The sequence below is a fragment of the Protomyctophum parallelum genome, assembly GCF_964188405.1.
Source record: "Protomyctophum parallelum genome assembly, chromosome: 2".
NCBI classification, from domain to species: domain Eukaryota; kingdom Metazoa; phylum Chordata; class Actinopteri; order Myctophiformes; family Myctophidae; genus Protomyctophum; species Protomyctophum parallelum.
In genome coordinates, this window is record NC_139699.1 from 62,272,931 (window position 1) to 62,285,567 (window position 12,637).

Below are 12,637 nucleotides of genomic sequence, written 5' to 3' on the forward strand. Positions count from 1 at the left end.
ACCAAAGATGCATGCTGGTTAAGGGAGGAGGACAAATGGGGGAATGAGAGAAGGAAACTAGCTGGTGAAAAGGAGGCTTTGATTAAGAAGAATGGGCAACTCCAAAACCAAATGGACCTTACCCAGGAAGAATTGAGGACGAATGATGCACTTTGGTTAAAGGAGGAGGAAAAATGGGATAAGTTCCAACAGGGACTAGACGGAGAAAGGGAGGCTTTGGTTAAGAATAATCTGCAACTCCAGAATCAACTGGGCCTCATCCAGGAAGAAATGGCCACAAAAGAGAACCGTTGGTTATTGGCATTTAGGATTGAGCAAGACGCATGGGAGAAGGAGAGACAGGCACTTGCTGGAGAAATAGAGGCTTTGGCTAAGAATAAGAGACAACTCCACAACAAACTTGACATCACCCATGAAGAACTCAGATCCAAAAATGCTATTTGGTTAATAGAGGAGGAGAAATGGGGTGGGGAGATAAACGCCCTATCTGGAGAAAATGAGGTTTTCGCTAAGAAGAATGATCAATTCCAGAGGCAAATCAACTTCTACCAGGAAAAACTGAGAACAAACAATACTAATTTGCTAAAGGAGGAGGAGAAATGGGGTAAAGAGAGAGAGGGTCTTTTGGCTTTGGCTATGAAGAATGGGGAACTCCAGAAAAACCAGGACCATATCGAGGAAGAACTGAGAACCAAAGAGAACCGCTGGTTACTGGCATTTAGCATGGAGCAGGGAAAATGGATGAAGGAGAAACAGGGTATAGCTGGAGAAATGGAGGCTATAGTTAAGAATAATGAGCATCTACAGAACCATTTAAACCTCATCATGCAAGAAGTGAGAACCAAAGATACACATTTGATAATGGAGGAAGAGAAATGGGGAATGGAGAGACAGGGATTAACAGGAGAAAAGGAGGATTTGGCTTACAAGAATGCACAACTGCAGACCCAACTGAACCTCACTCAGGAGGAATTGAGAGCAAACAATACTCATTGGTGTATTGAGGAGGATAAATGGGAAAAGGAGAGACAGGGACTGGTTGGACAAAGTGAGTCATTGGCTGAGAAAATCAAGGAACTCCAGAAACATCTGGCTGAGAAAATCAAGGAACTCCAGAAACATCTGGACCTCACTGAGGAGGAACTGAGGACCAAACATGTTTCATGGAATTCATGCTTAAAGGATGAGGAGAAATGGGGAAAGGAGAGACGGCGCCGAGCTGGGGAAAAGAAGGCTTTGACTAAGAAGAGTAGGCAAAACAAACTGGACCTCATCCAGGAGGAACTGTCAGGCAACGATGTTCATTCTTTAATGGATGATGCAAAGGGGAGAGAGGGACTCGCTGGAGAAAATGAGGCTTTGTCTCACAAGAATGTACAACTCCAGACCCAACTGGACCTGAGTGTTGGGGAAGTTACTCAAGAAGATTTGGTTAAAGGAGGCTAGTTACTAGTTACTTATTATTGCTTTTATAAAAGTAATATTACATTACTTATTACTTGGTATAACTACTTACAGTACATTAAGCTACTGCTTTACAAAAAAAACTAAAACATGCATACAGGTACTAGACTAAACAAAAACAATATCATTATAATCTATATTCATATCCAATTGAAAAATGGCAGAAAACAAAGCTGATCAGTTATATTAAAGCGAACAGAGGGGTGGGGGCTCAGATCAGTGAACCAATATTCTCCAGCGGTTGCTCCTTGCGCGCGCACCCCTCTAGACCAGAAAGCAGGCTGGCTAGGCTACTCTACATCTGACCTCAAATCCTTAGATCTCCATATGGACCTGATCTGACATGTCATGTTGATCCTTCCCCATCCGTCCTTTCTCTTCGGACGCCCGTGCCAAAGCACCAGCAGTCTGCCGTTACCCAGGCGGATGCGTGCATGTGACCTCTCCCTTTAGGTTACTGGTCATAGTACTTTGTCTACAGTCTATTAAAAGGAGGCATTTTACATTGTGGCACAAAAGGGACCCAGCATTCTAGCTAGAATGACTTCATGTTCTTGCCTGCCTGAAAATGACCACTTGAGTGTAACATAAGACGTTAATATAATAAAAGATGTTATGGCATGACTCACCTTATTTATCGTGAGTCACTGTAGACTGTACATAATTTATGCAATATCTGCCCGGAACATTGTTTTGTTTTTTGTTAGTTTTTTTGTTCGTTTTTTTACTTTTTTACTTACATTTTACGATGTTAAGTTAACCTGCCTTTTGCGATGATAATTAACCTATGTATATAAAATGCCATAACAAAAGAAAAAAGGATCTCAGACGGAAGGAGAGACCCATCAATAAAGCAAATAATAGCCTTTCATGGTATAGCATGATAATATAATAGCCTAATTAAGAAAAGGGAGCCCTTCTACATGCTTCCTGCTCAGTTAATTGAGTTCAACATTTAAAAATGTGTCATAATTACTAGGGATTTCTGATATACAAACCTCCCGTTGACGGACATGACGGACTGTCAATCAATGTCACTCATCGGGGGGGTTCAACGGAGCAAAAATAAGCATTTTTTCGCTAATTTGGCTAATTTTGGATGTAATCTTCCTAAAACCGGCCGAAATCCACGCGTGCACGGTCGATCACGCACGCGCGCGGTCTTTATGTGCATCGCTGCGTAAAATGCGATATTTTGGGATGTTTTGGGCTTGATTTGAGCTTAATTTGACTTAGTTATGAAAAAGACGATGGTAGCTTAGCACCCCGGACAGCTAAGCTAGTGACTCAGGGTCAAACTACAACCGGATGTTTACGACCGTTGAACCACTTCGCCAGATTCGTCTATTTGGTCAAAATCGGCATAATGGTGTGTTCCCGCCATCTGGTAGCAATACTATAGATTACACTAGCAATGCCCTGTGAAAATAATCCATAGTATGGATATTGCGGATGTTTCTATTGGCATTAAAATTATGAATAAAAAATATGCCAATGTGTTACCCAAACAAAATTGGGAGTGGCAGTCCAAGGTTAAGTTGTATGAAATACTTGCCATTAATATAGTGGTTGCAACTGTATTAATTGATTGCCCGAGTCCCGTGGTGGGAGTTCTGCTCTGGTTTTAGTGACTATTAAGTAGTTCTGGTCATTTTGTGGGGGGCACTGCGGGCCACGCAGTAAAAGTAAATTAATCCACAAAACAAACGTAATTTGTATTGTTGACCTATTTCTAAAATATTAGCGCGACTTTCGTTCAACTTTGACCCCTCCATCACATGGAACTATTTTTTTGGCGTAGTGATATGGACACAAAAAACATAGTTCTGTGTGACAGAGGGGTAAAAAAATATATTTTAGAAATAGGTCAACAATACAAATAACGTTAGTTTTGTGGATTAATTTACCTTTACTGCGTGGCCCCCAGTGCCCCCCACAAAATGACCGGAACTACTTGATATTTCACCAAAACCAGAGCAGAACTCCCACCACGGGACTCTGGCAATCAATTAATACAGTTGCAACCACTATATTAATGGCAAGTATTTCATACAACTTAAGTTAAAAAAAATCTGAACTATCCCTTTAAAATGGGAATTACAGTATCAGTGTGGGGCTGATCAGCGGATCTCTACTAAGCTGTCAGTAAGTAGGGGAATACTGATATATCGGCTGCATATTGGTATCGGCCGATATTTGCTATTGGTTATCGGCAAAAAAAAAGATATGTGATGTGATATGTGATATGAAATGTGATTATGGTAAGCTTACATTTCATTGTGCAGAAGGATGCTACACACACACGCCGGCAGAATAATCTAAAGGGGTATAGTCTTAAAAAGTTTCTGCCGATTCTGAACAGTTATTTCTTATAATTAAGGTTTGTTTCCCTGGCAGAAAAGGGGGAAATAATGACAAATTATTCATTTATCATTAATGTATTATTAATTTGTTTGTGCTCTGTGGCTCAATGTCTCTGTCATGGGGACTTCTCCAGTGCAGGTTGTGTGTGTGTGTGTGCAGAGCAGAGAAGGGGCGAGGCAAGTACAGTAGTTGAGGGGTGTCGTCTGATTGGGGCAATTCACCTGTCAGTCTTCATGTCCTTGTCAGCAGCATGACAGCTATAGGGAACAATCGAGTTAGATAGACTTAGCTCTGTTTCTTCATTAGTAACCAGTTTCCATTAGGGGTGTGCCACAATATCGCGATATCATTATCGATATATTATCGTCCTCCCAATATTGTGATATTGATTAGTTGCCTGACTAGTAGCCTAATAGTAAGCTATACCCATCCAAAAATAATCAAACTGTCTCTGCAATATTGTCGGGGAGGTGGTTCTGTATACTTTATGATAATCAGTCACTCAAATAATGACTAAATGCTACAAAAAGCTCACTGTTTCTCAATGTCCTTGACATCCTTGATTGGGTTCCAGGGAATCCCCATTAATGGTTGATAATCATATCAATTTTGTGCCAGTGGCCTAATCCCTAATGTACAGTATACCGTATCAAACCGCAGATCCTTGAAATGACAAAAAAAAGGCTGAGAATCACTGAGTTAAACCTATTAACGTAAACATGATGCGCAGTGCAGTAAATTCTGTACTCATGGATGTGTCTTCTGTTATAAAGGGTGAAACTGTGCTCGCTTTTCAATAGTTTAATAGTTTTTTTGTCAGCATATTCCTCACTTTTGGAGGATAATACGAGTTCACTTCCACACTCGTTTCCTGTCCATCGATCCGTCCACTATTGCCTGCGCCTCATGCCTATATATGGGACGGTCAACTCTGATTATGATTATGATTATTTGATCTCCAAGCCTTTTTTTGTTGTTGTAATGTGCATGTACGTTCACAACGTACAAGTTGTGCGCCTGTGTATTTCTGCTGTTTAAGACTGGTCTATAGTGTTATCATGGTTCCCGCCTACAACTCCCATCCCACCGGAATCCCATAGGAATCCTGTGGCCGGTGGGAATCCCGAAGAATTGTCAGCCTAGAGGTAGAGCTAATTTCTATTTGCCTCTGGGACCGCAGGCCCTAAACCAGCGGTTCCCAGACCTTCTTGGCCATGCACCCCCTGTTACCTCCTGACTTGGTTGATGCACCACCACCATAAAAATTGCATAAGCTATATATTTAAAGCAGGAAAACGATATGCACATCCCAGTTTCAGAATATGGTGCTGGATCCAAAAAATGACTAAATGAAGAAAAAAAAGTGGAATGTCCGCACACGATATAATTCATTTTTGAGTGTTGCCAAACCGCTCCAATATGCGTCCGAGTGTGTATGCCTGTTTGTAGTACGACCCATTGACCCTTGCTGCTAATTTGACACACGCACGCACGCATGCACGCGTGCGCACGCATGCACGCGTGCGCGCGCACGCGCGCACACACACACACACACACACACACACACACACACACAAGCAGCCTAAAGGGCCATTCACACTGAGCACTATATATAACTGCAGCCAGCAGTGTTGTTGATTTATAATACAAACACATTGTGAAGTTAGTCGACTGATAGTCATGTCAAGTCCCAGTCAATATACACTGATATAATTTGTATTTAAGTTAAACTAAACTAAAGAGTGTTTTGTGATATTAGAATTGTATATTTAATTTGTGTAAGAGAACGTTTTTGACACTATACCGTATTATATTATATTATATTCTACAGCAGACCTGGGCATTGTACGGCCCGCGGGCCAAATACGGCCCGCCGGCTGACTCTGACCGGCCCGTGAAAGATTACTTGATAATCCGATTATCCGAAAATAAAACATACTTTCTAATTACCTTATGGGTGGACTAAAACTGCATCGCTTTTATTTTGAAGCCCATGCATTCTCACAGTTCACACAATCTGCACGTCAACTGTGCACATGAATTGCGTGTGATTGAGAAACTGTCTTTCTTCCTTCACCCCCCTCATATGCGAAAATGTCGGCTTTTTGGATTTATTGTTGACTACGTCGGTGAATGCAAATAGCCATGAAGCATGCAGCTCCACAACACGGTAGGCGCAGGCGCATGCTTTGATTACCAAACTTCCTTGCAGGAGGACAAGTTAAATCCCATTATGCTTCATTGCTTTATTTAACCCGCCTCGCCAATAAAGTTAAGATGTTTTAAGATGCTGCCGTATGGCGTTGTTGCGCCCAGAATGTGGCATGCTTCTGAAGTTCAGAAAGCTTGGGCGATGCGCCGTGAGCTTGTGGAACGTCTGTTTTCAGCACACGAGTCGATCGACACCGTTGTACCACTAAGTAAATCTGGAAGAACGAACGTGCACACATCAACATACAGCGCCTGCCAGGCTGCCAAGTCTCAACAATACCATTACTGGTTGGCTTATTATTGTTTTCAGAATGTCGTTGTTTAATGGTTGCGATAGTAAGCAGCGCACCATGGGTTGTGAAAGTGGCACCTCCAGTGTCCTCCGAATGGAACTATTAAGAGAGCTACCTCTAATGTTCTCATTGTTAAAAGAAAATGCTAGTATTTACAGGACTTGTAACTTAAACAAAAACATAGTTTTCAACTGGGAAAGGAAACGTCTCAAGCCTGCAAGAGTGCAAGTAGAAAGTAAAAAAAATCACACCCATGTGAAGTGAGGGGTGCTCTTATTGTACATCATCATGATGTAAAATAGTCACTCTGCCTATAATTTGAGTCAAATGTTTCACATTTAGTTTACCATTGCTTTGCAAAACAATGCCATTTACTGCTATTTATATAGAAATAAAATTGATATTATGCATAATTAAGTTCAGCCTTTTGGCCCAGCCCTCCAAAATATTTTCTGTTTCTCATTTGGCCCCTTGGGAAAAATAATTGCCCACCCCTGTTCTACAGTCAACCAAAGTTATCAATAATGGCAACATGAAAATCATAGTATCCCATGCAGTGAAAACTGTCTTTTAATAACCGTTTCATCACACAAGACTAATATATGATCCCCAGTGACTTGCCTGCACAAAAGGAAGTTTCCGTGCAAATGCATGAAAGGCATCAAACGGTACACGTTTGCGATATCTGTCTTGTTTAGTGTGGTGTTTAGTAGAATACATTCTTGAATGGTACGGTGAATATTGTGTATAGCCTACAACAGGATGACACTGTGAAACTGATATGTGCTGTGTGTATTTTAACCCATTCTGGGCCGGAACCCCTTTTGGTTTCAACCCTTCTGGACGGAAACCACTTTTGGAGTGCTGTAGAGTATGTAATGATTAGCGGTGATTTTGTGTACCTGCACCATGTCACCACTCCTTTAACCCATTCTGACCCGAGATCAGATTCATACGAGGTTTCCGCCGGACACACACTGGTCTGATTGACCCATTCTGACCTGAGATCAGATTCTAAAAAATGTCAGTCGTTCTTCGATTTTTTTCAAAAATAGCAGACCTACAAGCTCGTAGCGTGCCACTCGGTGGCGCGATATGAGCTTGTAGATCTGCTATTTTTCAATAGCTAAAGCACAACGTAATGCTAACACCAAAATGGGTGCCCGTCTCCACACTGATGAAGGCTGGATAGCCGAAACGTTTGTCCCTGTTCAAAAATGCAATGCATATTTTGAACTGAAGTCTTGGTGTGACCCACTACCGTTATTTTTTATATATTTTCAGTATGTAATATATAAATAGCTATATATATATATATATATATATATATGAGACAAAAAGGGACTCCTGCACATCCAAAAAGACCCGTAGGAGGTGCAAGTCTAGTTAGCAGGCATAGACATCAAAAAAGAGAAAAACCTTCCAAGGAAGGGACTGCACACTCCAGGGAACAGAGACGGACAACTTACTGCATCAAACTTATTTATTATCACTTTATTAGTGCTAATAAATAAGTTTGATGCAGTAAGTTGGTAAAAAAGAGAAGGTTTTTCTCTTTTTTGATATATATATATATAGCTAAATAAATATTTGAAGTTTTTCAGACAATTTATGTCAGATTAAGAAGGCGTTTTTAGAATTGGCCTCAGTCCAAAATGTCTTAAGACACGCCAATCAGAATCAAGGACAGCCACAGCTGGTTAATTAGTTTTCCCTTGAACTTAAGAGACCGAAGAACCCCATCTTCACATTTCTGCAGCAATAGTCTGATCGTCATCATTTTCATCAGAAACCTCCTTTGATTCATTTTTCCCATCGTGGAACTGGTTGTGAATTTGTTGTTCAAATAGGTTGTAATAGCATGCGTGCTTTGCATCACTGTCCTTTCAGTCCCGAACGGTGGATGTTGTACATTCCTAAAAGGACTCTCTGTAGATTACACTTCAGCCTCTCTCCCTCTCTCTCTCTCTCTCTCTCTCTCTCTCTCTCTCTCTCTCTCTCTCTCTCTCTCTCTGGTCCATTCATATTAGGCTCAAATGAAAGCTCTGCTCAAGCTAATGCCAGTACAACTAAAATAGTACACAGAGGTCATCTCAAAGGTCAAAAGGTCAACATGTACATAGTTGAAGATAAAGTAACTGCGCTGCGTCCTGCTCTGGAGAGGCTCTTACAGTATCCACCAAGGACCTCAAAAAGAACCTCAATACTCTAAGTACACAGAGGTCATCTCACCGGTCAAAAATGTCAATGCATTGAAAAAATGGACCGCTACTACTCTTCATCGGAATCTGTTGATTCTCCAAACTGGAGTCCACTCATCATCACTACTACTGTCATCTGAAGAGCCACAAGGTGGGAGCTGCTGGGGAAAGGGGGGAAGGGTATGACGCACTGGTCGGCGCTTCCCATTCAAAGGTTCTCAGCCATAACCAAGGGGTAAGGGATGCTCTATAGTCTAGCAGGTCGTAATGGAGCTGGCAATATGTAAGGTATAGTTTGTCCTTTCAAGATGAAGATTCAGTGAGTCGTCATCAGGTACCTGATGTACGCAACCATAATTAATTTATTATATACTTGTATTTGACCCTCTCTCTCTCTGTGTGTGTGTGTGTGTGTGTGTGTGTGTGTGTGTGTGTGTGTGTGTGTGTGTGTGTGTGTGTGTGTGTGTGTGTGTGTGTGTGTGTGTGTGTGTGCACAGCTCCAGCCAATGCTCAGATCGTGCACTCGGGTGCAGCGTGCATTGTCAAGGACGTCAACATCAGTGAGAGGATTTACACCATCAAAGAAGGAGACACGCTGATTCTGCAGTGTATCGTTAAAGGACACCCCCGACCCCAGGTACCACACGCACACACACACACACACACACACACACACACACAAACACACACGCATGCACGCACACGGCGCAGGTGCGGATCTTCTGTAGGCAAAGTAAGGCATGTGTCTTACTTGTTTACGTTTTTGCCTCCCCTCAGTCGAGAGGCGTTGTGTGTATTATGTGTATGTATTTTGCCCTATTCAAGGCTGACAGAGAGTGTATCAGACAGGATAATACACGTCTATTTTCTCTGTGCCCTGCGTGTCTGGAGTGTTGGGTCTTTTCACACTCTAGTGTGAAACGTGTCTGCTAGGTTGCGTACTGCCTAGGTGCCTCTGCTGCATGCATCCCCCCCAGAAAACCGCTTTTCACTTCACGACATATAATATAATATATAACTCAATACAAAGACTGTTAACTGTGAGTTATCTATTAGAGAACTTGTACCCAACACATGGCAAGAAACCCAAAGCCACAACAGCTACGTCGCTATTGCAACACCCACAACACCATCTTACACACTACACCGACACACACTCACACGGCAGTGACGTCACACACTTACCTTCGCAGTGTCCGGGACCTATCTCCTCCTATCGCAGCCCAACGCCAACACTCGACACCACCCGCCAAAAAAATGTTCATTGCAGTGCCACCAAAGATGCCTCCCGTCCACAATCACGGCGGCAATGCATTTGTTTACTACAAACATTATCGCCCGAAGTACCCACACCCCCGGAACACTGTTGCCCTTTCACCACGCTAAATTCGCCAGGTCTATGCAAGTGAGCACAAATTACATGTGAGAAAATTCATTCACAAGCCCACAAATGCCATTCAAATGCCATTCAACACACACTACGACTCGCTTACAATTCGCAAACCTGGCAACACTGCCCTGTCTTCTAATAGGCCCACACTAGCTCTCAGAAACTGATTCTGATCTCCCGCAGGAGAAGAGAAACGAGGAAGGGGAGAGGAATTGTAGCCTCACGATTTTGCTTATTCCTTATTCATTATAAAATATCGCTCTCTCAGCGAATCTCTTAGTTCCATCAACATTGTACTTTGTCTGTAGTTTGTTTGTGCCTACATATTACGATTACACGGAACGCGTTGGCTATTTTCGCCTGCCAGCCAACTGCCGAGTACACACGCCTGCACACACACGCGCACGCCTGGCTTGCACACACACACACGCACGCCTGGAAGCCACGATCTCTCTCTCTCTCTCGCCATGCCTCTCTCTCTCTCTCTCGCCACGCCCCACACACACACACAGGCTATACACGCACGGCGGAAGCGAGACAGGACGTTATAATCTTGAGTTTCATTAAATAACTGTCTTTCTCCGCACGCGCACATGCGCACACAACATTATTCAAGTGAAATGCGTAACGGCAATATTGGGCTAATATAGGCTACCAATACAGGACGTTATAATCTTCACTTTCATTAAATAACTGTCTTTCTCCACACACGCACGTGCGCACACAACATTATTCAAGTGAAATGCATAACGCCAATATTGGGCTAATATAGGCTACCAATAAACAACCAGCTCATATACCCACCAAATAAAACTATCATCCCATTTCAGAAAATAGTTACAAAATGTAATTGAGGCTACATACAGTCGTGTCCCCTTCGTCTGTACCAGGCTGACTTCTATAGGTTTTGAAAGGTACCTTTCTTTCTTTTTCTTTTTTTTTTACCCAGGGAAGTAGCTGAGCACAGGTGCTCATTTTCAGCAACGCCCTGCACATCGAAACACACACACACACACACACACACACACACACACACACACACACACACACACACACACACACACACACACACAAAATGTCATGTCAAAGGTACCTCTGGAAGCCACACCTCTGATTGGTCTGGTTTAGTCTTATGGGGTGTGTTTTTTTCACCCACTGTGTAATACAATGAATGGACGGTAGGTGGCAGTAGTACAGAGGCCAGAGAAACTATAAGACAAACGCACATGGAATGGGAAATAGAGCGGGGGTAATGGAAATGGTAGGGTTTTTATTTTTGGTATTTGACTTTGCTACTGATGATTGTTCGCAACAACAACTATTGCATTGTGTGTTTGAGCTGACAGGCCCTTTTTTATGTCAATCAATCAAGTCATCTCAGGTCATCTCAAGCGGCAGATGCAAAAATAGTTTTTTATATTAAAATTATATATATTTTTAGGGCCATGTCATGTGCTCTACCTGCAAAGCCTTTGTGATCTATAACTTTTGGGCACTGCTTAACGTCAGATCAGGTGTTTTGTCGGCCAGCGCCAAAAATGTTCCCTGACAGCATAATCGGAGCAAATACCGGGCAGTGTGTATGAGCCATAACGTGTTGACTATACACTACACTAATAAGGACACATAATAATAACTAATAACCCATCCGTTACTACATGTGGAATCAACTCCCGCAATTTCCTTCTTCCCATAGTGCGCAGCAACGTAACTCTGGGATGAGCGGCCGCAAAGCGGCCACGAAATTCTAGTACTTCTATATAGACAAAGAACAGAACAGGAATTCATCATAAAGAAGGTAAAAAGGGAAAATAAACATATACAGTGAGCGGAAAAGGGGGGCCAGTTTCGAATTGCAGCCGTCCGTAGGTGCCCTTTGAGAGTGGTTTTGAAGGAGTCAAGGGATTCGCATGTCTTAATGACTGTTGGTAGGGCATTCCACCTTTTGGTGGCATAGGAGCGAAAATAATTTAGTCCCTTGTTTGTGCCGAATCTGGGTTGTACATGGTTTGTTGCACTCCCTCTGGTGTTGTGGGTGTGGACTTCGTTAACATTAAGGAAGTATTTAGACAGGTACATGGGTATCTTGGTGGTTGTATCGAATCTTGTGGACCAGACCCATTGCAAGATGCTGTTCTCGTCGACCCTAAGCCATTCCAGCCTGTCAAAGTGGGCAGGGGTGAGGTGGGTTCGGGGGGTGAGGCCAAGTAGGAGCCTGACCAGTTTGTTTTGGGTCTTTGACTTGGGTCAAGTCTGGAGCCTTGTTTTAAGGGCCTTTGAGGTGCTGTGGTACCAAGAGGTGCATGCATAGTCGAAGAAACCTTGTATGAGGGCTCCTGTTAGGGTCTTCAAGGTGTTTTTGTTGACCAGTGAGATCACACACACACGCATGCACGCACGCATGCACACATGCATGTGCACTGTGTACACATCTCTGTATGTTATTCTACTATTTTAACCAACAATAGAAACAAAGGGCATTAAGGCAATTTATTGTCTTCCATGTAATGCTAAACTGCACGGTAAAACACAAAACAATGCAGTCAAAATGAATTGTGATGACCTCAGTGACACAGTATATCCATCTAGATTCTAGAACCTTCCGTTCCTCTCTGTCCTGTCCTCAGCAGAACACTGCTGCATTCTGGGATTGTGTGTCCCTCTGGGGCTTACTGGGTTTCTCCTCCACAAGCTATATATTCATAACCTGATCC

The 12,637-nt window shown here is 42.7% G+C and overlaps 1 protein-coding gene across 1 annotated transcript in view; it reads left to right on the forward strand.

Annotated features, from left to right (window-relative positions):
- Positions 1 to 12,637, forward strand: part of LOC310854731 (MAM domain-containing glycosylphosphatidylinositol anchor protein 1-like) — a gene marked incomplete at both ends in the record, with an annotated part of 191,228 nt that overhangs the window by 50,900 nt on the left and 127,691 nt on the right. Inside the window, one exon of the mRNA XM_083759404.1 lies at positions 9,031 to 9,170. Coding sequence (XP_083615530.1) covers positions 9,031 to 9,170 — 140 coding nt within the window. The remainder of the gene's footprint in view (positions 1 to 9,030; positions 9,171 to 12,637) is intronic.